The sequence below is a fragment of the Sus scrofa genome, chromosome 1 (genome assembly GCF_054392235.1).
Source record: "Sus scrofa isolate SSC_HxYL_T2T_F1_AM1 chromosome 1, Sscrofa_HxYL_maternal_Yorkshire_Landrace_v2.0, whole genome shotgun sequence".
In the NCBI taxonomy this organism is placed as follows: domain Eukaryota; kingdom Metazoa; phylum Chordata; class Mammalia; order Artiodactyla; family Suidae; genus Sus; species Sus scrofa.
Window position 1 is genome coordinate 138366342 of NC_139383.1, and position 27246 is coordinate 138393587.

Sequence of the window (27246 nt, forward strand, 5' to 3'; positions counted from 1 at the left end):
CTATCTGAAAGTGGAAAAATTACTCTCTCTTATACTCATCTGTAGGGGTCAGTTCTCAAGAGGAAAAAGCTTTTGTCTTACTGCACTTGAAATATTTTTCACCATTCCTGGCGGCCAGAGCTACTGTCAGAGCTTCTCTGAAAAACGCATGTGGCTTTGGATGAAGAGATTTCTGAAATACCCATTCTTCAGAAGTCAACCAAAATTATCTTTTAAAAACAGAAATCAGACCATGCATCCTTGCTGCTTAAGACCTTTCCTTAAAGACCAAGGTTAACATGACTTACAAGAATGTAAGCTCCATAATAATGGGGAAATTTGATTTGTTCAGTGATATATCATCAACTCCTTCAACGTGCCTGGCATACAGGAGGTTCTCAACAAATGTTTACTGAGTAAAAGAATTATTCAAGACTCTCCACAGAACTGCCTCTGCCTCTCTCTCTCGCCATGTTATATAGCACCTTTTCCCTTGCTTTCCTTTCTCCTGCTAAAAGATATGTATATGTGTGTGTCTCTGTATTATACAACATTTCTCAAATGTACTCATGATCGCTGAGTATATAATTCCCTCTACCTGGAATATTCTTTTCCCAACCTTCTGACTAGCTAATATATATCCTCATGCATCAGTTTTAGCTTTAAAATTATTTCCTTCAGGAGGTCTTTTCTGACCCTCATCTTGGTCAGGTTCCTCGTTGTATGCTCCTATGGCATCCTTTTGTAACACTCATGTTTGTAATTAATTAGTGTTGTGTCTTTCCCAATAGCTTCTTTTTTTTTTTTTTTTTTTTTTTGTCTTTTTGCCATTTCTTGGGCCGCTCCTCTGCGGCATATGGAGGTTCCCAGGCTAGGGGTCGAATCGGAACTGTAGCTGCCAGCCTATGCCAGAGCCACAGCAACGCTGGATCCCAGCCACGTCTGTAACCTACACCACAGCTCACGGCAATGCCGGATCGTTAACCCACTCAACAAGGGCAGGGGTCGAACCCTCAACCTCATGGTTCCTAGTCAGATTCGTTAACCACTGCGCCACGACGGGAACTCCCCCAATAGCTTCTAAGTTTCATGAGGACAGGCTGGGATTTGCTTTATTCACTGCTGATTCTCCTTGCCTAGAATAATTTTTTGTGCCTGGCACAAAGCAGGGACTCAGGAATTATCTGTTTTAGGAATGAATACATGAATGAACAAATGAGTAAATAAATCATTGTGATGATAAAGTGAGCAGAAGAGACAGGTGGTCCCATTTGTACGTAACAGAGCATTTGCCAATTACTCATCTGTAGAAGGGAAGAACAGAACCCATTTTATTCTCTGTAATAATGATGAAAGTGAAGAAGATAAATTGCTTAATCTAAATTACCTGAGTGGTGTCAACTGATGCATCCTCCTCATTTTCCTTGGTAGCTCTGTTTTAATATAAATAAAGTTGTTTCACTCCTGGCAAGACTGACAGAATTTTGTTCAATGATAAAGATTTTGATTTTCAATGTCTGAGATCCCATAAATTATATCCTTTAAACTTATTACAAACAATATCATTATAAAAATGTTACAGAGTTTACAAACATTTATGACATTAATCTAATAGCTTGATTTCTTATAAAGATGTAGATATATTTGAGTTTTCTTGTTAACATTTTAAAAATGCATTTATCAGGGAGTTCCTGTTGTAGCTCAGCAGTAATGAACCCCTCCAGTATCCATAAGGACGCAGGTTTGATCCCTGGCCTCGCTCAGTGGTTGAAGGCAGCTGTAGCTCCAATTTGACATCCAGCCTGGGAAATTCCATATGCTTCACCTGTGGCCCTAAAAAAAAAAAAGTTAAAATGCATGTATCAGTTTTTTATTATTATTGTAATACATGCTTATAATATTTAAACAAAACATAAGAAGGTAGAACACAGTTCCTCTCAGGCATTGTTACCCTAGTGCAGAGCAACATGATGCACTGTCTTCTAGAATGATTGACAACTTATTCTAACACCTACAGTTGTATTTGAGAGCTTATTTCTTCCATGCTGGACTTTACGGATTTAAAAAAATCTTTGCCAGTCTAGGGAGTTCCTGCCATGGCCCAGTGGAAACGAATCTGACTAGGAACCATGAGGTTGTGGGTTTGTTCCCTGGCCTCGATTAGTGGGTTAAGGATCCAGCATTGCCATGAACTGTGGTGTAGGTCAGAAATGCGGCTCAGATCTGGTATTGCTGTGGCTGTAGCACAGGTCAGCAGCTATAGTTCCAATTAGACCCCTAGCCTGGGAACCTCCATATGCCGTGGGTATGGCCCTAAAAAGCCAAAAACAAACAAACAAAAACAACAAACTTTTGCCAATCTAAAATTTTAGAAAAGATAATGCATTTCAATTTGAATTTCTATTATTGATGATGTAGACTACCTTTTTATCCATTAACAGATATTTTTAGTTCTTCTGTGAATTACCTATTCATTCTCATTATACATTAATTTTTTCTTTAGTGTCAAATGCATGCATAGAGAAGAGTATATATTATTATGTGCTGAGTTTAAAGAGTAATTCTAAACTGAATGACTAAGAACCCACCAGTGAGCATAAGCAACAGAAATGACATGTTCCTTTGGAGGTCCTGTGTACCTCTCGTCAAATGTATCTATCTCCCTGCACACTCCCACAGCTTTCAGAGGTAAACACTTTACTAAATTTTGAGTGAAATAATTTGGTGACAGACCTGTATTTCCTGGTAGAAGAGGCTAGAGCTGTTAGGGTAGGGTGACATAACAACCTGGAAGAACAATCATTCAGTCCCAGAGGTCTAATTATCCAGTATTTATGTCTTTTTCCAGGTTAGGAGATCAGAACAGTATGGGATCCTTAGCTTAGTACAAAGTAGGTACATTAATTGATACTGTCTTTTTAGGAGCAACTTTGGATCTTAAAAATCACGATATTCTTTTTTTCCCTTAGGAGTGTTTTTACATAAAGCACAAGATTCTCTAAAAATGTCCAAATTTTGGCTATGTAATCTAACTTATCAGAACCTACATGAACATCCTATGTCTCCTGAATTTAAGCTTACCCTAACAGTGACCACACAATGTCATAAGTCAACATGACTAAGGATGCACTATAGGATTTTTTGTTGTTGTGAATCTAAGACTTCATGTGATGACCAAAATACTTTTCAAAGGTCTGTATGACAGCTCTAGCCTATTCTACCAGGAAATACAGATCTGTCACCAGGATTAGTTGGTTGTAAGAGCAGCAAATGGATTGATCCTTAAAATCATCAAGACTTTCATAGGCAAAACTCTTCCCAACAACAGTTTTGGCTTTACAGACAGGTCTTCAAAGCATTCAAGGTAGGAGCTGAGGACATGGTGGCACACAGAGTGTACATGAATTTGTCTTGATAGTAGCTCTGTTTCTCAGGAGAGGGTCAGAGGGAAGAGCTTTGGTCACTACCAGTACTTTGCCCAAGGGAACTGGTGTCCTGTCTGAGTCTCTATGTAAATTAATATTAACCCAGCTCACGAAGTTTCTCTGTCCAGGACACACATACAAGCCACTCTCTGCGTAGTCTTCTATTTTTCTTAAGTTTAGCAACGACAACAAAAATCTTTGTAGCACTGAATTCATATGTTAGAAAAGCAAAATTTCTTCACTGCTTTTGCTGCATCCCATAAATTTTGATAAGTTGTACTTTCACTTTATTTAGTTTAATTTTTTTTTCTTTTTTGGATTTCTTCTTTGTGTTATTTAGAAGCATGTTGTTTAATCTTTGAGTATTTTGGAATTTTCTATATTTCTATTATTGATTTCTACTTTAATTGCATTGTGGTCTGAGAGCTGCATTTTGTGATTTCTATTCTTTTAAGTTTGTTAACATGTATTTCATGAGACAAAATATGGTCTATCTTGGTGCATGTCCCATGTAAGCTTGAAAGGAATGTATATTATTGTTTTTTTTTCTTTTCTTTTCTTTCTTTTTTTTTTTTTTTTTTTGCCTTTTTGCCTTTTCTAGGGCCACTCCCTTGGCCTATGGAGGTTCCCAGGCTAGGGGTCGATTGGAGCTGTAGCCACCGGCCTACGCCAGAGCCACAGCAACGCAGGATCTGAGCTGCGTCTGCAACCTACACCACAGCTCACGGCAACGCTGGATCCTTAGCCCACTGAGCAAGGCCAGGGATCAAACCTGCAACCTCATGGTTCCTAGTTGGATTTGTTAACCACTGAGCCATGACAGGAACTCCGAAGAATCTGTATTATTGGATGAAGAAGTCTATTGATGCCAGTCATATCCAGTTGATTGATGGTGGGTTTTGTTTTTGTTTTTCTTTTTGGGTTGCACTTGTAGGATATGAAATTCCCAAGCTAGGAGTCAAATCGGAGCTACAGCTGCTGGCCTATGCCACAGCCACAACAACGTGGGATCCAAGACGCATCTGTGACCTACACTACAGCTCACGGCAATGCCAGATCCTTAACCCACTGAGCAAGGCCAGGGATTGAACCCATATCTTCATGGATACTAGTCAGATTTGTTTTTGCTGTGCCACAATGGGAACTCTGATAATGTTTTTGAATTAGAATATGCCCTTACTGATTTTGTCTCTGCCGAGTCTGTCCATTTCTGATAGAAGGGTGTTGTCTCTAATTATAATAGTGGATTCACCTATTTCTCCCTGCAGTTAGTTATATCATTCCTGCCTCAATTATTTTGATGCTCTGTTGTTAGGCACACACATAGTAAAGTTGTTGTGTTTTTTCCAGAGAATTGACTCCTTTATCATTATGTAGTAAACTTCATTCCTGATAACTCCTTGTTTTAAAGTCAGCTCTTTCTATTAATGAATTTAACTACTTTCTTTCTTTCTTTGGCCACACCTGTGGCATGCAGAAGTTCCCCAGGCCAGAGATCAAACCTGAGCCACAGCAGTGATAATGCTGAATCCTTAACTGCTAGGTCACCAGGGAATTCCAACTCCTACTTTCTTTTGATTAGTGTTAGCATGGTTGTCTTTCTCCCTCTCTACTTTTATTCATATGTGTCTTTATATTTAACATCTGTTTCTTGCAGACAATGTTTAATTGAACCTTGTTTGTTGTTCCATAGTGATGATTTGTCTTTTAATTAGTATATTCAGACCATTGACGTTCAAGATGATTATTGATACACCTAGAGTAATAACTACTTTTATTACTTTTTTTTTGTCTTTTTGCCATTTCTTGGGCTGCTCTCACGGCATATGGAGGTTCCCAGGTTAAGGGTTGAATTGGAGCTGTAGCCACCAGCCTACGCCAGAGCCACAGCAACTCGGGATCCGAGCCACGTCTGCAACCTACACCACAGCTCACGGCAATGCTGGATCCTTAACCCACTGAGTAAGGCCAGGGATCAAACCCGCAACCTCATGGTTCCTAGTCGGATTTGTTAACCACTGTGCCACGGGAACTCCTATTACTGCTTTCTATTTGTTGCCCTTGTTCTCTTCCACTTTTGTCTTCTACACTTTGTCTATCTTTTATGTTGTTTTTTTTTTGTTTTGTTTTGTTTTGTTTGTTTTTTGCTTTTTAGGGCTGCACCCATGGCATATGGAAGTTTCAGGTTAGGGGTTGAATCGGAGCTACAGCTACCAGCCTATGCCATAGCCACAGCTGCTGGATCCGAGCAGTGTCTGCAACCTACACCACAGCTCAGGGCAATGCCGGATCCTTAACCCACTGAGAGAGGCCAGAGATGGAACCCAAAACCTCATGGATCCTAGTCAGGTTCGTTAACCACTGAGCCATGAAGGGAACTCCTGTCTTTTATGGTTTTAACTGAGCATTTTATATGAATCCATTTCTTTCTTTTCTTAATATATCAATTATACTCATTTTAAACTTTTTTTAATGGTTGATTCAAATATTGCTTCTGTCCTTTCTTTCTCTCTCTTGTTTTTTTTTTTGTTTTTGTTTTTTGCTTTTTTTTTTTTGCTTTTTAGGGCCGTACCTATGGCATATGGAGGTTACCAAGGCTAGGGGTCCGATCTATAGCTAGAGCTATAGCTGCCAGCCTGCACCACAGCCACAGCAACATTAGATCCAAGCTGCGTCTGTGACCTACACCACAGCTCACAGCAATGCTGGGTATTTAACCCACTGAGCAAGGCCAGGGATCGAACCCTCCTAGTCGGATTCGTTTCCAGTGTGCCATGACCAGCACTCCTCTGTTCCTTTCTCTTTATTCTCCTTCTAGACTTCTTCCTATTATTTGTATATTATATCTTCAGTAGATTCCCTGGAGTTCTTGGGTAACCCATTCTCATTTTTTTTCCCCAGTCTTTTTTCCATTTTGCTTTTTAGTTGATTATTTCTACTGTCACATCCTCAACTCAGACATTCTTTCCTTAGCTGCATCCAGTCTACTAATAAGTCCATCAGAGGCATTCTTCATTTTTACTATAATGATTTTGTTCTCCAGTATTTCTTTTTTTAAAAAAAAAAACTTTATTGTGGTAGAACTGACATTCAATAAACTGAACATATTTAAAGCGTACAATTTTGATAAGTTTTGGCATATGTATACACTCATGAAATCATAACCACAATAAAGATAATGACCACCTGTCACCCCAGAAGTTGCCTTGTGTCTGTTTGCAATTCTTCCTTTCTGTTTGCATTCCTCTCCCTCCTTTGTTTCCCTACCCCCATCCTTAGGCAGCCACTTTGCATGCTGAGAATTCTATATAAATGATACTGTACAGCATGCTGATTGGATTTTTTAATAATATATTTTGGGTTAATTTTTTTGGATCAAAGTTCATAATTATTTTGAGGTTCATCTAATTCAATAGTTCATGCCTTTTTATTCCTAACTAGTATCTCATTTTATAGATATACCAGTTTGTTCATGCTCAGTGGTTGATGGACATTTGTACTGTTTCCAGTTTTTGGCTATTACAAATAATGCTGCTATGAATATCTGTAGGGGCCTACACTTTCATTCCTTGTGGAAAAATTCCTATCTATGTCATGGCTGTAACATATGGTGGGTGGATGTTAATCTTTTTAAGAAAACTCCAAATTATTTTCCAAAGTGGTTGTAACCATTTCACATTCCCAGAAGCATTGTATGAGAGTTCTAGTCACTCTTTTTGTCAACACTTGATGTGGCTGGCCTGACAAATTTTAGCCATTTTCATAGTATGTGGTAGTATGTCATTGTTGTTTTAACTTGCAGTTCCCTGATGACTAATGGCACTGATCATATTTTTCAAGTGCTTATCTTCTTTGGTGAAATATCTGTTTAAATATTTTATTTATTAGATAATTTTCTTGTTGACTTTTGAATGTTCTTTAATATTATACATATAACTTCTTTATCAGATATATGCTTTGCAAATATTTTCTCTTAGTCTATGACTCATTTCATTTTCTCTATATCATCTTTGAATGGGCAGGTGTTTTTACTTTTGTTTATGTCCATGTAACCAATTTTTTTCTTTTGTGGATCACAGTTTTGATGTAATCTCTAAAATATCTTTGCCTAATCCAAGGTCAAAATTTTCTTTCTACCTTGTTGTCTATAAGTTTTACAGTTTTAGGTTTTACATTTAGGTCTATATTATATTTTGAGTAGTAATTTTTGATTCATGTTTCATTCTTGTTTGTGGCAACTTCTGAGTTCCTCACATGCCAGACAGGAAATTACAAGCCCTTGCCTTTTCATTTTAAGTTTTTTTTTTTTTTTTGGCTTTTTTTTTTTTTTTTTTTTTAAAGGGCTGCACCTAGAGCATATGGAGGTTCCCAGGCTAGGGGTTGAATCAGAGGTGTAGCTGCCAGCCTACATCCTAGCTACAGCAACTCGGGATCCGAGCCTCGACTGCGACCTACACCACAGCTCACAGCAATGACAGATCCTTAATCCACTGAGTGAGGCCAGGGAGAGAACCCACAACTTCATGGTTCCTAGTTGGATTTGTTTCTGCTGTGCCACAATACACAGGAACTCCCTTGTTCAATTTTTTTGTTGATTTGTGTCTTGGCTTTGTGGCTATAATAAAGTCTAAACTTTCTAAGTAATCCAATCAATCAATCTTTCCCCTCATGGCTCTTCAGTTTTTGTTACACTAATAAGATTATAAAAATATTCTATATTTTCTGCTATTTAAAAAACTTTTTTTTTTTTTTTTTTTTGGCTGCACCCAAGGCATGCAGAAGTTCCTGAGCCAGGTATCAAACACACGCCACAGCAGTAACCCTGCTGGAAACTTAACCTGCTGGGCCACCAGGAAACTACTTTTTTTTTTTGTCTTTTTGTCTTTTTAGGGAAGCACCTGAGGCATATGGAGGTTTCCAGTCTAGGGGTCGAATCGGAGCTATAGCTTCCAGCCTACGCCAGAGCCACGGCAACGCCAGATCCAAGCCATGTCTGTGACCTACACCACAGCTCATGGCAATGCCAGACTCTTAACCCACTGAGGGAGGCCAGGGATCGAACCTGCAACCTCATGGTTCCTAGTCAGATTCGTTTCCACTGCGCCATGATGGGAACTCCTATTTTTGTTTTTTTATGTTTAATTTTTATCCTTCTGGAATTCATTTTTGCTAATGTTCTGAGGTTAGGATCTAATGTAAATTTTTTTCCAGGTGTATAATCTAATTTTCCTAAACAAATATAAATATAAATGGTGGAAATGTAAACTAATATACAGCCTCTATGGAAGGCAATTTGCAAACAGCTACCAAAAGTACAGATGTACAAACATTTGATCAGAAATTATATTTCTGTGACTCTGGTCTATGGATATACTTGCATGTATGCAGAATGACACATATACAAGGTTATTCATGATGTAAGTAGTTGAAAAACAAGATCAGAAAGACCTTTAAAGTCCATCAATAAGGAGTTTGCTAAATGAATCATGGTGGAACTATACACTGAAAACTATGTAGCTGCTTTGAGGAAATTACCGACTACCACATTGGTAAAAGAAAGAAAAGCAAGGTAGAGAAAAATGTGTAAAGGTGTAATCATTTGTATCAGGAAAGGAAAAAACAAAAAAATATATCAATCTTATTGTATAGGCATAAATTATCTCTGGAAGGATACACAGAAAATTGGAAACATCACTTTCAAGGCTGGCATTGGGTAGCTCAAGGACAAATGGTGAGAGAGACTCTTCATCACATATACCTTTGTACCACTTGCTTATTAAAAAAAACAAAAGGGACCAACTTAGATATCACCTCTAAAACCAAATAAAACAAAAATAATGGGGGTTTATTAAAAGGAAGACATATTTTAAATATTAATGTTGTAAATGTAGATAAATAATAAATTAAATATAAGTAACAAAACACAGTTATTTGCTATACTATTACCATTTTCAGTTAAAAAAGTAATTGAAGAATATTCATAAAATACTAGAGGAGTAGGTGGCAGATCATAGGTATTTTAAGTTTTCTTTACAGTCTTTTCTATTTTTTTCCTACAATGAATACATTTCTGTGATAAGATTCTTTAATATTAAAATTTTTAAATAGGGAGTTCCTGTTGTGGCTCAGCAGAAGCGAATCTGACTAGTATCCATGAGGATGCAGGTTCAATCCCTGGCCTCACTCAATGGGTTAAGGACCAGGTGTTGCCGAATGGTGTAGGTTGTAGACGTGGCTCGGATCTGGCATTGCTGTGGCTGTGGCACAGGCCATCAGCTACAGCTCCAATTTGACCCCTAGCCTGGGAACCTCCATGGGTGCGGCCCTAAAAAGGCAAAAAATTTTTTTAAATAGAAATAAGTTGAAATTAAGAAAAAAAATCACACGTTGACTGCTTTCTGCAAGATATGCATCATTAGGATAAAAACAGAAAGAACTACAGACTGGAGGATTTAAAAATATTTGTAAAAATGGAAAAAGAATCTCCTTCTACTACTATCTCCTTATTCATGCAACCACACACAAACAGCTTTGTTCAAGTGGTTATAGAAAATTCCTAGACAACTATTCAAGTCCAAGGTAACTCGTGTTATCATAAAGGGGTAAAGTGAAATTCTGAAGACGTTAGTTAAGGATGTATATAGAGTAGAAAATGCCATCAGTCCAACACACAGGATGGGCTAAAAGTGTCATGTCTACAAAAGTCTGGAAATCATTCTTGTCATCAAGACTGCACTCACCTGCACAGGTGAAAAGATGGAATTTCTCAGAACAATATTTTGCAAATAAGGCAAACTCATTTTCTATGGTGATGTATTATCTATTTAGGCTACTGGTATTTACAATCAGGATTTCTTAAGTTCTTTATGTGTCAAGTAATATGAAAAAAGTACCTTTGTTTGGGAGGAATCTGCAGGTGCTCAAAGTACAGTTGGCCCAGGGAGTTTATGCTCATAACAACTTCTTCTTCAGATACCAAGTCTACCTTGAAAGGGTTTGCTGTGATATGACACTTCAGATCTCCTTTGCCATCTGCCAATACCAGACTTCCTGTATCTCCTGAGCATGAAATCAGCCTAGAAAACAAAGCAGGAAGAAAAAAAGTTGCAACAGGTTTTCATGGCTCAATGCAATCTTTAATTCAAATCACTAAATCAGTTTTCATGGGACAGAGCAATAGATAAGGCAGTGGAGAGCTGTAATTGAGAGCAGAGGCTTTGGTGTCAGAGAGCCTGGGCTGAACAGAGCTCCACCACACACTAGGTGTATAACTTTGGAAAAGGTAATCAATCTTTCTATTTCTGTGTTTCTGCATCTATAAAGTGGAAATAATAAAATAACAAATAGAGATTTTTGAGAGAATTAAATGAGCTCACACATATAAAGTATCTGGCACAGTGCCTGGCACATAATAAGTGCTCAATATATACTCAATATATACACTGTGGTGTATAGAATTTATTTATTATTTTTAGGTGCACTTTATTTTATCATTCAATGAATTTTATTACATTTATAGTTGTTCAACGCTTATCACAACCACATTTTATAGCGTTTCCATCCCCAAATCTCAGCACATCCCACTACCCTCCAACCTGTTTCCTTTGGAAACCATAAGTTTTTCAAAGACTGTGAGTTAGTATCTGTTCTGCAAAGAAGTTCAGTCTGTCCTTTTTTTCAGATTCCACATGTAAGTGATAGCATTTGATGTTGGTGTCTCATTGTCTGACTGACTTCACTTAGCATGATAATTTCTAGGTCCATCCATGTTGCTAAAAATGCCATTATTTCTTTCCTTTTAATGGCTGAGTAATACACCATTGGGTATATGTACCACATAGTCTTTATCCACTCCTCTGTCGATGGACATTTAGGTTGTTTCCATGTCTTGGCTATTGAAAAGAGTGCTGCAATGAACACTGGAGTACATATGTCTTTTCGAGTCATGGTTTTCTCTGGATAAATGCCCAGGAGTGGGACTGCTGGATCAAATGGAAGTTCTATTTTTAGTTTTCTGAGGAATCTCCATCCTGTTTTTCACAGTGGTTGCACCAATTTACATTCCTTCCAACATTGTATTAGGGTTCCCTTTTCTCCACACCCTCTCCAGCACTTACTGTTTGTAGAGTTTTTGATGATGGCCATTCTGGCTGGTGTAAGGTGGTCTCTCACCATGGTTTTGATTTGCATTTCTCTAATGTGATGTTGAACATCTTTTCATGTGTTTTTTGGCCATCTGTATGTCTTCTTTGCAAAATTATGTTTAGATCTTCTGCCCATTTTTTGATGGGTTTGTTTGTTTTTTTGGTATTGGGTAGTAGGAGGTGTTTATAAATCTTGGAGATTAATCCCTTGTCAGTCGATTCATTTGCAAAGATCTTCTCCAATTCTGTGGGTTGTCTTTTTGTTTCGTTTAGGGTTTGCTTTGCTGTGCAGAAACTTTTAAGTTTAATTAAGTCCCATTTATTTTTTTTTTATTGTCATTACTTTAGGAGGTGGATCTGAGAAGATGTTGCTGTGGTGTATGTTGGAGAGTGGGCTGTGTTTTCCTCTAAGAGTTCTATAGTATCTGGTCTTATATTTAGGTCTTTAATCCATTTTGAGTTTATTTTTGTGTATGGTGTTAGGAATTTCATTCTTTTACATATGGCTGTCCCATTTTCCAAGCACCACATATTGAACAGGCTGTCTTTTCTCCATTGTATATTCTTGCCTCCTTTGTCATAGATTAGTTGACTGTATGTAGGTGCATGGGTTTAATTCTGGGCTTTCTATCCTGTTCCACTGATCCATATTTCTGTCTTTGTGCCAGTAGCATAGGGTTTTGATGACAGTAGCTTTGTAGTATAGTCTGAAGTCTGGGAGCCTGATTCCTCCAGCTCCATTTTTCTTTCTCAGGATGTCATTGGCTATTCTGGGTCTTTTGTGCTTCCAAACAAACTATAAAATATTTTGTTCAAGTTCTGTGAAAAAGTTGCTTGGTAATTTGATAGGGATTGCATTGAATCTGTAGATTGCCTTGGGTAGTATAGTCATTTTGATAATACTGACTCTTCCAATCCAAAGCATGGTGGTCTTTCAATCTGTTTGTGTCATCTTTGATTTCTTTTATCAGCATCTTATAGTTTTCAGAATACAGGTCTTTTGTCTCTTTAGGTAGGTTTATTTCTAAGTATTTTTATTCTTTTTGATGTGATGGTAAATGGAGTGTGTTTCCCTAAGTTCTCTTTCTGATCTTTCATTGTTAGTATATAGAAATGCAGTTGATTTCTGTGTATTAATTTTGTGTTCTGTGACTTTGCCAAATTCATTGATGAGCTTTAACAGTTTTCTGGTATTTAGGATTCTCTAGGTATAGTGTCATGTCGTCTGCAAGTAGTGATAGTTTTACCTTCTTCCTTTCCAATTTGGATTCCTTTTCTTTCTTTTACTTCTCTGGTTGCCATGGCTAGGATTTCCAAAACTATGTTGAATAGTAGTGATGAGAGTGTACATCCTTGTCTTGTTCCTGATCTCAGCGGGAATTCTTTCAGCTTTTCACCATTGAGAAATGTATAGAATTTAAACATTTTCATTTTCTTTCTCACTCCAACCAGACACTCAGAAACTGAGAAAATAATACAGATTGTGTTATTGATCCACTGAGTCCACAGTGAGATGGAAAGGTCAAACTTTTGTTTATCTATTTATCACCTGACTTCCATCAGCCCCCAGTTTGACAGGTAGACTTTCAGGATGTTTTGGATCTCGAGGAGTTACATAAACTCAGAAGTAGCACTTAAAGTACCGAAGTCTCAATATTTCTTTTTCTAGGGCACAGTCACTCAGGTACCTGGTCACAGGCCTCTTTAGGGATGATTAGGAGGGAAAGTTTGTAATTATATTATATGCTTACAGAATCCTTCTTCATGATTCCAGACCTCCCCCCTCAAGTAAGATGCTTGGGTTCTGGAAACTAACTCTGTTGTTTGAGAGGTTGTATCTCACCATTCATCAAACTTTAAATAGAATTCTTTTGATTTCTCTATAGAGTAGGATTTTAGTCCATCTATTTAAGTTTAATGGACCCCTTGATGAATACATCAGTTCACTGTGCTGAGGGCTGAGCCATTTTGAGTACCACACAGGCCCTACTGCACATTATGAAAACACATCCATGTTGTCTCTAACAACCAAATGCTGCTGCTTTGACTCTACTATCTAGAATCTCTGCTACTGAAATCAGGAAGCCCATTTTAATGGCACCAAGTCCCACCATTATCTAGCTCACAAAAGACATTCACTATCTACAATGCTTTCCAAATGTTCTCTCACCAATGTATTTCTCAGTGTAGGAAGTATTTTTGGATCCTTTGGAGAACAGAATTAGGGCATAGATGAGCTGGTTGCATATGATGTATCCACTTTATATTTATTTCCCTAAGTCTATGGTCTTTTACACCATGCCAAGGAACTTCTGATATCCCAACTTCATTCAGCAGAGTCCATAGCTGAGTATAGGTTATAGTTAACCAACCAAGAAAATAATTAGACCATTTTCAGCTGTCCAAGCTAGCATATCAAATCTAGATTCTCTAGCATATGTATCCACGTCAATATATTTAGTGTGATCTTAACATTACATTCTTTCCAGTCTTGGAGTCGCTCAGAAACCATTTTTATGTGTATTTCCCAGGTTTTCGCCAATATAAAATCTTCTAATTCTTGAAGTGTGTAAGCCTTTTCCTCCTGGGTTTGACTGTAATTGGCTCCCTAGGCATGCTGGTGTCTGACTCTGATAGTAGGTCTGGAGGCAGTGAAGGGTGGTAGGGGTGAAGCATGGGAGCACTGCAATGCCCCGGCACAGCATATTTCAGGTCAGGTTAACACGAGGGGACCAAGCAAGGTAGAATCAGCCTTGAAGGACAGAGGAGAGGAGCTTCCTCTGCTGAAACTGGAGGGTCAGTAGAATTTTGAGGTTTGGGTACTAAGTCACCCATATCTTCCCAAATGTTGCTATTCAGTTTTGAGGTGCCCTACCTTTTCTCAGTTGATGCTTTTTTTTTTTTTTTTTTTTGGTTTTTAGGGCCACTCCTGCAGCACATGGAGGTTCCCAGGCTAGGGGTCGAATCGGAGCTATAGCTGCTGGCCTATGCCATGGCCACAGCAACGGAAGATCTGAGCCATGTCTGCGATCTACACCACAGCTCATGGCAATGCCAGATCCTTAACCCCCTGGGCAAGGCCAGGGATCAAACTCGCAACTTCATGGTTCCTATCCTAGTTGGATTTGTTTCTGCTGCGCCACAATGGGAACTCCTCAGTTGATGCTCTAAATTCACAGACCTGATGAGGCTGTGAAGTCAACTCACAGTCCCATTCAGCAAACCACTGAATCTAACGCTGTATTTGATTTTCAGTGACAAGGACTCTGTAGCTGCAATAGATATGAGAGACTTCTAGGATTGTCATAGAAGTCTATGAGGTGTTTGATAATACCTTGAGCTAAGAATTTAAAACTCTGAAAATGCTGTTTTCTGCAAGTTCTGCAGTGAAATTACTAGCAGCCAGAGCAGTCAGGCCACTGCAGAGTTTTGAATTTTGTATGACAGCCATGCTATATACTATGGCCCCATCCCTTGGTCTGCCAGAGACATGCTTTCAATAGGTACTCTATTTCAGTTGACCACAGTAGTAATTTAATGACTTTGCCACAGAATGCCATGGTTTATTGCTAGTTGTGTTAGTTTGCTAGAAGTGCCATAACAAAATCCCACAGACTGGATGGCTTATCAGAAATTTATTTTCTCACAATTCTGGAGGATGGAAGTCCTAGACCAAAGTGTCCGCAGGTTTGGCTTCTTTTGAGGCCTTTCTTCTTGGCTTGCAGATGGCCATCTTACAGTGTCCTCATAGGGTCATTCCTCTGTCTATATTGTCTGTATCCTAATCTCCTCCTCTTATAGGACACCAGTCACACTGGATTAAAGCCCACCCCAATGACCTCATTTTAACTTAATTACCTTTCAAAGGCTCTATCTCTGAATAGAGGTCTGGAGGGTGCAGGGGTAGGGCTTCAACATATGAGTCTGGGAGGGGGGCCCAGACTCATAACATTATCCCCAAACACTAATATCTCCCCTCTAAAGAAAACCAGGCCTTCACTGCCTTCAAATCCAACTAGATTAGCTAACTAAGCTCATATTCCCATCCTTAAGGGTCTATTGCCTGTAGTTACTTCTGATACCAACGACTATGTCAACCAAGACTCAACTGTAGTTAAAAGAAACAACTCTGGCTATTTTAAGCAGGACATAAATGACTTAATTCGGAGTTGGTGGGGGAGGGGGGAATTAGGAGCTTACAATATCATGGAAGGTGCCTGGCTGAGTGTCCAGGAATGGCCTTTAAAACAATATGCATAACTGGAAGCTAACAGAACTTCTACCTCAGCTGGAATCAAGGAAGATGTGTAATCAGAAGTCAGTGTGGCAACTGCTGGGCTCCAGAATCATGTCACCTTAGCTGCAATGCAGAGAGCAAGAAACCTCTGCCCTAATTAGTGGCTCTGGAGTCACTCTACAGCTGCCAAAACACACCAGCAAAATGAGAAACTCAGTTCTGAAATCAAGATGACCATAAGTGCATCTAATTGGTGGAACCTGAATTACATCAGAAACTAGCTACGTGGACATCTGGGAAATGGAGAAATGTTTTTAAGCTTTCTAGTTACTACAGTAGCCAAAGGGCCTCTAGAAAGATGATGAAATAGAAGCAAAACTAATATACCATATTTACTACCCAAAGCTAATGTTACCCTGACCCCCAAACCTGGCAAAGATAACACAGAAAAAGAAAACTACACGCTAACTTTACTTATGAACCCAGATGCAAAAATGTTAAAGGATCCACTACGAAAATGAATAGTGCAGGATAGTTAAGAAATGTCACCCAGACATACACAGATACATACACATACTCTCATCTATCAAACTGCAAAGCCTTGAGAATGGTCTCCTTTTAATTCCTATTTCCTGGAGTTCCTACTGTGGTGCAGTGGGTTAAGAATATGACTACAGTGGCTGCAGAGGCACAGGTTTAATCCCTATCCCAATTTAGGGGATTAAAGGATCTGGCATTGCTGCAGCTGTGGCAAAGGTAGCAACTGCAGCTTAGATTCAACCCTTGCCCAGGAACTTCCATCAACCGTGGGTGCAGCCACTAGAACAAAAAACAAACAAACAAAAAATTCCTAGTTCCCAAGTTCTTGGCATATAATAGTGGATCAGTGATATATTACAAATTTATGATAGTTCTACCACAGCTGAATTAATTTCTTATTATCAGATTTTTAGGGGAAAAAGAAATTATTTTACATAGAACTATGATAATGATGTAGGAAAAATTAAAGCATCTGGCATAATCTCCTATCTCCTAAGTGAGATAAATATGAAAAATTTAACAAACTGACAGAGTCATGTGGAAATAACCCTGAAAATGTGCTGAGAACTGATACAGATTCTGCAGGTACATGAAAAATGCTTTAATCCCCAAAGGCTTTTTTTCACCTAGACACTGATTATTAATTTATCTCTGACTCTAAGTCAAATTGCATGTTGTACTTCTGAGACTAATTAAAAGTGAGTTAGTCTAACTGTATAAATTACTGTAAGCATGGGACTTCGGTGAGTGTATTACATCTCCGGAGCCTCGCTGCTAATCTGAGTCAATTAAACAGCTCACCTGCTTGCTCCCAAAGTCTGGTTTGATAAACTATTTACTCTGTAAGGGGAAGAGCAGGGATCAGAAGCTCTGCTTCTCCCTTTTAATTAAGGGCTGATGAGGAGAAAACAGAATAGATAACACCAACATGGATAAATTTATACCCAAATAACTGAAAACTAACTCTGCAAATAGTTCTGTCTTTGAATAAAATATGAGGCTCATACAAAAGCTGCTACTCAAAGTAGGATAGAAGAACATTATTAAGGGTGTTTCCAAAGTAGTGTGTTCCCTGGCTTACCTTACAGTGCTTGGTTTGCTTGTGAGGACATCAGGAACTTCATACCTGGGTTTCAGGGGTGTTTCCTCATTGATTTTAAGCCTGAAAATATTTCCCTCTATACCATAAACTTCAGCCAGTAGAGGAACCTGGGAACACACACCAGATTAATTTCAACGGGTTACCCAAGTCAGTTCTACAAATTATGATAATTAGAAAACTATGTTAAAAGTGCTATGTGCCAAACAAATTGGAGAACAATGGCAATCATGAAGAAAAAAGTTCCCCAGTCTATACATGTATATGCTTGGCTCTACTCTAGTCACCTCCTATGTGTTCTATGACTAGGAAAACAGGATTTGTCCAGACCAGGACCATTAAGAGTGAAAGGGGTCTCTATAGTGAATGACAGGCATAAGCTGAAACTGCTCTTGGAAAACTGCGACCTGTGGCCTACTTTATCTATGATAGACTAGAGAGATCTTAAGAATAAGAGTTTGGTGGGGGTTCCCTTCCTGGCTCAGCAATTAACAAACCCAACTAGGATCCATGAGGATGAGGGTTTGCTCAGTGGATTGAGGATCCGGCACTGCTGTGAGCTGTGGTGTAGGTCACAGACGAGGCTTGGATCTTGTGTTGCTGTGGCTGTGGTGTAGGCCAGAAGCTGTAGCTCTGAGTTGACCCCTAGCCTGGGGCCCTCCATGTGATGTGGCTGTGGCCATAAAAAGAAAAAAAAAAAGTTTGGTGTTAAAAGGTCAAGGGCAACAAGCCACAAAATACAACAGAACAGAATGGAGAATGATGGCCATTGGGGTTCTCTAGCATGGATAAATGAGGCTTCTTGCACTTCCTGTACACCTAGGAATAAGTTCTCAGGAACTTTCTCAAGAGGCTGGAGAATTTAGTTACAATGGAAGATGAGAGCAGCACACAATTATAAAGAGAATATAGAATTTGAAAAATAAAACAAATTCCAAGGGCAGAAATTGCTGGATATAGGTTACAAAAGGAGGCATCTAGATAAAAGAAATATCTTAAGACAGTAGTTTTCAATTGGTGTGCCAAGCCACATGTTTGATTGCAAATCCTTCATCAGGTGTGATACCAAATTCTGGTTATGGCAGGGTCCATTGTTACTATGATGTCTGTTAAATGAAAGGCTAAGCTTATAGGCTATGTGACATAACACAGAACAGATACAATGTGATGCAAGCAAGATATAGGAAGCAGGGAAGATATCAAAGCAGCACGAAAATATGAAAACAAAGAACCCCCCAAAAATGATGTTACTGGAACCTTGTTTCTTCAGAATATGGGAAAGTAGTCAGAGCACTTAAACAGTGACATGGCACTGAAGAGTGCCCAGGTAAATAGGCTGTACATGCGCTGTGGTTGCTTTCACAGACATTCTTAAAACATTTATGATATAGCAGTGATCATACAGAAATTATTTTTCCCCAGCTTTACTGACATATAATTGACATACTGTGTAAGTTCAAGTTGTATATGTTGATTTATTTTTTTTTAATTTTTAGGGCTGCACCAACGGCATATGGAGGTTCCCAGGCTAGCGGTCTAATCAGAGCTACAGCTGCCAGCCTACACCACAACCACAGCAATACCGGATCCAAGCCTCGTCTGTGATCTACATCACAGCTCACAGCAAGCCTGGATCCTTAACCCACTGAGCGAGGCCAGGGATCCAACCTGCAACCTTATGGTTCCTAGTCGGATTCATTTCCGCTGAGCCAGGATGGGAACTCCTCCTGTATACGCTGATTTGATACTTAGATATTACACAATGATCATCACCATAGTCTTAGCTGCCACCTGCATCAAGTCACATTATTACCCTTTTTTGGTCCTGAGAACATTTAAGATCTACTCTCTTGGCAACTTTCAAGTATATAACTAACTACAATCACTATGCTGTATATTAGATCTCCAGAAGTTATTTGTCTTGTTATAGTTGGAAGTCTGTACTCTTTGGCCAGCACCTCCCCCTTTCCCCCATCCCCAATCATACTATAGTCATTGCTTATATGTTTAATATTCTTTTGTATATTTGAATTACTTCAAATGTGCCATCAGAATTCTAAGATTTGAAAATGCTTCCAAAATGTAAAGCTGAAATCCTGTTAGGTTATGTATTCTTTCCCAAGTTAGATATGTATTTCCACTGCTCTCTCAAATCTAATTCACCTAACATTTAATTGGCACCTGATATTATGATGTACTGATTGCTGTGAAAAGGATGGATAAACTTTTTTTTTTTTTTGTCTTTTTGCAATTTCTTGGACTGTTCTCGCCACATGTGGAGGTTCCCAGACTAGGGGTCTAATTGGAGCTGTAGCCACCGGCCTACGCCAAAGCCACAGCAACGCGGGATCCAAGCTGCGTCTGCAACCTACACCACAGCTCACAGCAACGCTGGATCCTTAACCCACTGAGCAAGGGCAGGGATCAAACCCACAACCTCATGGTTCCTAGTCGGATTCGTTAACCACTGAGCCATGGCGGGAACTCCAAAGATGGATAAACTCTTAAGGAGAGTGCAGTTTAGAGAAGATGAAGCACATATGTCATAGAGGGCACACAGGCTGTCTGCCTACGTATATGATTAACAATTTGGATCTAGTTTATGCACACAGAGACCCTCCTATTTTTAGTAAAATAGAATGCTTTATTTTTTTTAACCAAAGACTGGTCTGGGATGTTCTGTTCTTGAGGCTGCTGCCTAGGAAAGAATCCTAATTATATGAGAGAAGGTAGCAATAAGCCTGCTTTTTTCCATAACGACCTTATGCAACCAAACACAAAAAAATCCGAGTCAAAGCCCCCTTTTGTTCTCATCCTAACTTAATTAAGCAAGCCAATTTGGCCAAAAGGTAACCCTTTTCAAAGCTGATATTCAGATTCATTTTTTTTTTTTCTTTTTGCCTTTTCTAGGGCCGCTCCCACGGCATATGGAGGTTCCCAGGCTAGGGGTCTAATCGGAGCTACAGCAACGCAGGATCCGAGCCAAGTCTGTGACCTACACCACAGCTCACGGCAACGCTGGATCGTTAACCCACTGAGCAAGTCCAGGGATCGAACCCGCAACCTCATGGTTCCTAGTCGGATTCGTTAACCACTGCACCACTATGGGAACTCCCAGATTCATTCTTATCTCTTATTATCATCAACATAGCTTCATATTCTAAGCACATAGTTTCCTTGGACCTTAGTATACATTTGCTCATATGATCTGGCTCACGCTGTTTTTATTGACTTAAAAAAAATTTTTTTTAACAACAGTGGACTCTCAAAAGTCCAATAAGAAAAGCTTCTTGGGTTGAAGACAGCAGGAAGGGGCTTGGAGCCTGCAATGAGTCTTGAGAAACCTCCATGGAAACCTCAGAGCTCTGTGGATGACAGTTTATAAACCACTTCCCTGGGTTTCCTAACTGCCAATTATTGCCTAATTCTTCCATCAATACCTTGCTGTCAAAAAGTCTGGACATGAATGTTATATCCTCCTATCTAAAATATTAAGAGTTCCTAGATATTCCTGTTCTCCAGGGACCAGTCTGGACATTTAAAATAATATACAAATAAATTATTGAATCTCTTCCTATTAGTGAAGATTAAAAAGAATAATGCAAAAAAATACATTAAGTTATAGAGGTTAGACCCTTAAACTCAGAATTATTTAGTGTTAATACTTAGATAACAGAAGTACAACTTGCAGCAAGATTGATTTATGCAAAATAAGTGAAGAAATATATAACTAAATATTTAAAATAATGTGAGACAGCATGGGTTTAGCTGGAAGCATATAAATTACCTGTTCCTATCTTATTTCTTCCCTACTCATTAAAAATAAAACCTGGTAGCTGGCCATCCATAAGTCTAATTTTTTTGGCCACAAGGGCAAAAATATCAGATAGGTTATAAAAATCATGGTGATAAAACAGCGTTGTCTGTATGCTCAAGCAGTGGATTGATCACAACTATATCAAAACAAAACTTAAAGAAATTTCACCCAAAACTAGTAGAGACTGTGACTGAGTTAACAGAATAGCCCAGAATACATTTAAATGGTGGTAGGTATTAAGCAGGGAAACTATGACCCCATTAACTTCTCCTTGATGGATAGATCTTGCTTTTCCTCTGGCCCAGGCCTCTCTATTATACTATAAGGAACAGTTGACCTTGAAGGCCTAGAAGAGTGAACAATGACCTCTCTCAGCTATTGGTCAATATTTCCCAGGATTCAGAGACTGGTTTAAGAGTTTACTAAATTGCTGTAGGGCACTAAGTGCCCCTTCCACTGTGGCAGCTAGTTGGTTTATTGCAAGCACTGATTCTCTATGGAGAATGCTGGCAAGTTCATGCTGGGCATTAGCCTGTTCCCCAAGGACAATTAGCCTGTCCAGTTCCCAGGTTAGCTGCCTGTGCCTGGCCGTTTCTGCAGAAACAGTCCTAGTTAACAAATGGTAGTTGTTCCTCATCTGCTGAGGAGGTGGCTGGTTGGGCACAGTCCCATTTTCTTGAGGCTTAGATGAAGAGGCAAGAGGTACTTGTTCAGAGATATCCCTGCGTCCTTGGAGACGCTGCTGGAAGTGCTGTCTCTGGTGAAAACCTGCAAACAGGCTGGAAGAGAAACATTTTGCCAGATGGTCATCCATATCATGAAAAAGCATAAAAATCAGCAATATAAAGTAGGTCAAGGATAGATCTGTTCCAGATAGCCTGGCTAGCAGAGCTTTTTAACTACACTCAGAAGACAGCATACATTTCCCTACTCTGATGTCATGTGATTAGATCTTCCTTGTTTCTCAATCCAGGTAAAATTTTCACTTGAAGGTAAAAAACCGGTGATAGTAGGAAAAAAAAGTTCTACAAAAGCAGTTAACATTTTATTTACTGACAACTCCTTTATCATTTTATTTTGGAAGCTTTTAAAAAATTTTTTTATTACTCAAATGAATTTATCACATCTGTAGTTGTATAATGATCATAACAATCCAATTTCACAGGATTTTCATCCTATAACCCAAGCACATCCCCCCACCCCCCCAAACTGTCTCCTCTGGAGACCATAAGTTTTTCAATGTCTATGAGGCAGCATCTGTTCTGCAAAGAAGTTCATTCTGTCCTTTTTTCACATTCCACATGTCAGTGAAAACGTTTGATGTTGTCGTCTCATTGTCTGACTGACTTCACTTAGCATGATAATTTCTAGGTCCATCCATGTTGCTTAAAATGCTGTGGCTGTGTCCACAGCATGCAAATTCTCAGGCCAGAGACTGAACCTGCACCACAGCTGTAAGCAGAGCAACGGTAGTGACAACACCAGATTCTTAACCAGCTGAGCCACAAGGGAACACCTACTCTGGAAAGTTTTTAATCACATATCTACCTGATTATTTTGTCATCAGAAATAGGACTCCACGTGAGAAAACTGAAGCATTTGAACTTGCAGCCAGCTTTTCTTCAAAATCTAGATGTCCTGACCTGGAGACAACAGGGCAACACTTTGTTTTGTAACATTACCGTGTCCCAGGAACATCATGTTTACTATGGAAAGAATTGCGTCATTCCCCCCTCCCCCAACCCTCCTCTTCGTCCAGCCCTCCAATTCATATGCTGAAGCCCTAACCCTCAAAGTGGTGACATTTGGGAGGTGATGAGGTCATGAGGGTGGACTTATGTTGGGATTACTGCCCTTACAGGAAGGGACCATTTAGTTCTCTCTCCACTAGGTGAATATACAGTTGAGACCACTGAGCAACAGGAAGTTGAACTGCGTGGGTCCACTTATACATGGCATTTTTCAATAAATACATACTATACTACCATATGATCCTTGGTTAGTTGACTCTGCAGATACAGAACCATGTATAGTGAGGCTGACTGTGAAGTTACACTTGGATTTTCTGCTGGGTGGAGATATCAGCACCCCCAACCCCTGTGTTGTTCAAGGGTCAGCTGTATAGTAAGGAGGTGGCAGTCTACAAGTCAGGAAGTGGGACCTTGATCTTAGACTTCCCAGATTCCAGAACTGTGAGAAACAAATGTCACAGTTAAGACACCCAGTCTATGGTATTTGTTATGGCAGTGTGAGCTAGGACAATGGTGCATGAAGCTTGGTTCTGTTTCCTCGTTGCTTATTAAGGGGCAAGTTGGGGGAAGGAAATTGGGAAGAAGGATTTTAAAAATTAACAACAGACCTTGATGACAAAGTTATTGCATTCAGGGTGTGGGGGCAGGTAGGCACTAAGTGTGTTGGGTTTGTCAGAATCTGTCTCATAAGTGAAATGTGAGAACTGCAGCTGTGAGCTGAATATGATCCCCTTAGACTTTAGGCTCTGTCTCTCTGAACCTGAAATAAAAAGCTATCATTTTGAGTAAGTGGATGTATGCAGCTTTAAAAAAAAAAATCTCTAGGATTTCCCATTGTGGCGCAGCAGAAATGAATCTGATTAGTACCCATGAAGATGTGCATTTGATCCCAGGCCTTGCTCAGTGGGTTAACGATCTGCCGTGAGCCGTGGTGTAGGTTGCAGATGCGGCTCAGATACGGCATGGCTGTGGCTGTGGTGCAGGACGGCAACTGGAGCTCCGATTAGACCCCTAGCTTGGGAACCTCCGTATGCTGTGGATGCAGCCCTGACAAATAAATAAATAAATAAATAAATAAAATAAAATAAAATAAAATTAAAAATCTCCATACCCATACCATGTCCATACCACATCCTAATGTGAAAAATCCCATGAAGCACCACTTCACCCCCAAAGCAACCTCTAATGGAAGCTCTTTGACTATGTGAGCTGAGCAGGACTATGTGTCTGAGGTTCAGACAACTTCAGAAATTACTGTTTGGATCTTTGGTGTCCCTATCAAACTGATAGAGGGCACACAGCCTAAGTCCTTATTAGTCATCTCAACTCCAAGGGGCAAGGAAGATGTTAAAATGAAGTTGAGCTCAGAATTTTAGAATCTTCCCAAACATACACATTACATGCATTTGCCTGAGATCAGTGCGCAGATTCCCCGTGCAGCCCTGTTATTTCCAGCACCTGAGCATGGAGTCTGTTCCAAGTGGTCCTCAAGGTTCTCAGTCTTGGGAGCCATGTTGCTGATTTTCTGCATAAATTGCCCTTGCTTGTCCAGCTCCTCAGCTCCCTCCTGAGCCCCATGCTGTCTTGTGCTGAGCTCCTGTGGGTCCTCCCGGACTGTGGCTTCTTCTCCTTTGAAGGCACCCAGAGCTGGTGTGCTCTGGTCTTGGCACCTGACCTGAACAGCACTGTCCCTCACATTTTCAGGACCCAAAGGGAGGTATGTATAAAGAAACTGACCTATAGTCTTGAAAAGACCATGTGAAGGGATCCACTGGTATGAGCTGCATTAAGAAGTTGCATTTTGGCCCATTCTGGGATTCAGAGTCCTTCTGCTTTGGCATGTGTCATTATGACAGTGGATTATTCAGGTGTTCAACAGACTGAGCCTACTCAAGGGTGGAAAGGGATTCTTGCCCTGACCATGGGACAGCTATAGCTCTCTAGGGTTAGACACATTGGAGACAAGAAGGAAAATGAGCAAATGACAGGAAAAATGAGAAAAGAAAGGGTCTTACTGCTAGTATTAGGCCTACTGACTCCTGGAAGGTCTCTGGTGGACTCCTGGCATTTCTTGGAACCAAATGCTTCTGCTGACCCTGATACATGGGTTTGGCTGGGTTTCATGCAAATGGCTCTCTAGGAAGGAAATTAGTGCTACCCCATGTTTTCCCAAAAACAGCTATCAATCTTAGCTACAAAGGGATGTATAGTTTGGGAGATTCAGATCAGCAGTTAAAGACCTAAGACTTCAGGGGTATCATCTGCTGTGAACTCAAAGGTCTCACAGATGCCAAGCAAGGGGGAAAATTCCTCCAGAAAAAAATGGGTGGTATAAGCAGCAGCACTAGTTTTTTAAAAAGAAATATGATACTCATATAACTTTTTTTTTTGGCTATTTTTTTAGAGCCACATGTGCAGCATATGGAAATTCCAAGGCTAGGGATTGAATTGAAGCTGCAGCTGCCAGCTTATGCCACAGCCATGCAGGATCCATGTATGCCTGTGACCTACACCACAGCTCATGGCAAGGCCGGATACTTAATCCACTGAGCGAGGCCAGGGATCGAACCTGCATCCTCATGGATAATAGTTGAGTTCGTTACTGCTAAGCCACAGTAGAAACTTCTCATATGACTTTTAAAGTAGTATTAGTGTAGCTATGAAAAAGATGACATTACTTCTCTCACAGAGTTTACTTCTGAAGCATACATAGTTTAATTAGGCTTTGTGGAAATTTACTTCATTCAACCCAAATAAACACAGACATAAATAATTCTCTGTACAAAATAGTTTTATCTTACCTTTGCTACTTCATTGATGATTTGGAACCTGGTGCTATCTTTGCCTGTTGTGACTGAGTCTAGTAATGCCCGATAGGTAGACTTCTTGGAGAGCTGCTGTTTCTGACGTCTACAGATACGGAGTATACAGATGTCTGAGAACCACTGGTGATTGTCAGCCTCCAAAGGACTATATATTCTTATGGAAGTCATTAAAAGTGACTTTGATAGTGAGTTCGGCAGACAGTATTAGTACTTCAATAAAGCACTAACAGGAGTACTTTAGAGTGCTAACAAAATTAATAAGAGTCTTAATAAAAAAAGAAGAATACTAATGAAACTGTTCAACATAATACTGCTCAAGGATGGTACTTTGTCCCCTTTATTGAGAAGGTGGGGCAGTTTTCATAGCTGACATTTATTAGCTTGTTGACTTCCGTCCCTCTTCCCACGAAATGTACACTGTAATAGAAGTTCTCTAAATTCTAGTGGCTATCCAACATAATTTAGTGGTTTGACAAGGTGACCAGAAGTTCACTATAAAATTCCCTCTAAGGTACATGTTCATAATTAAAATGATACGATTTTCTTCATTTATATAGTGTGAATAAAGTAGAAAATTGTATAACTTTTGGGGATTTCGGTTTCAGGATCACATAAAGGCAGACAGTCAAAAAAAAAAAAAGATTTTAAAGAAATATTTTTTGAGGCTCTGGGGAAACAGGCAATCCTATAGTGGTGATGGGTGTGCAAAATGACACAATCTCTATGGAAGGATATCGGGTAATAGTTAAAATTTCAAATACATTTACTCTTTGACCTAGTAGTCCCACTCCTGGAAATTCACCCTAAAAATATACCTGCATGTGTACAAAATGACATATGCCTAGCTTTTCACTGTGGCAGTGACATTATAGCAAAGACTGAAAACAATCGAAGGGTCTAGTAAATCAACTATAATGGAAAAAAAGAAACATCTTAAAAAGATACAAGCATATAGCAACTGACGAGAGACTGAATAAATTTTAGAATTTATAAATAAATTCTAAAATCCACCCAATGGAATACTATAGAGCTCTAAAAGGAGGACAATCCATATACTCATGTAGAGGGCTTCAGAATAATTATGAAGCAGAAAAAAAAGACCTATACAAGAGTGTCTACTGAAAGTTACTTGGCATAAGAATGGCAGTGATATAAGAATATATGCATTGGCGTTCCCATTGTGGCTCAGCAGAAATGAATCTGACTAGCATCCTTGAGGACGCAGGTTTGATCCCTAGCCTTGCTTAGTAGGTGTGGTGTAGATTGCAGACGTGGCTCAGATCCTGAGTTGCAGTGGCTGTGCCATAGGCCAGAAGATACAGCTCCAATTCCATCTCTAGTCTGCGAACCTCCATATGCCACAGGTGTGGCCTTAAAAAGACAAAAAAAAAAAAAAAAAAAAAAGAATATATGCATCCACAAAGAGAAA

General features: G+C 39.4%; 1 protein-coding gene across 45 annotated transcripts in view; it reads right to left on the reverse strand.

Annotated features, from left to right (window-relative positions):
• GANC (glucosidase alpha, neutral C) overlaps positions 1-27246 on the reverse strand; it is a 77178-nt gene that overhangs the window by 47039 nt on the left and 2893 nt on the right. For 14 of the 45 annotated variants that reach the window (XR_014813431.1, XR_014813429.1, XR_014813430.1 and 11 more), the window contains 4 exons: positions 25794-25971; positions 17407-17534; positions 10298-10480; positions 1367-1412 (listed from right to left, as the gene is read on the reverse strand). Coding sequence is in view for 24 of the 45 variants with exons in the window: in XM_021097209.2 (XP_020952868.1) it covers positions 1367-1412; positions 10298-10480; positions 17407-17534; positions 25794-25971 (535 nt within the window). In the remaining 21 variants the exon portion in view is untranslated. Of the gene's footprint in view, positions 1-1366; positions 1413-10297; positions 10481-12795; positions 13000-17406; positions 17535-21947; positions 22021-22789; positions 22885-24450; positions 25972-27246 lie in introns of those variants that run through there. The other 31 variants (XR_014813405.1, XR_014813353.1, XM_084973332.1 and 28 more) reach the window with 8 other exon arrangements.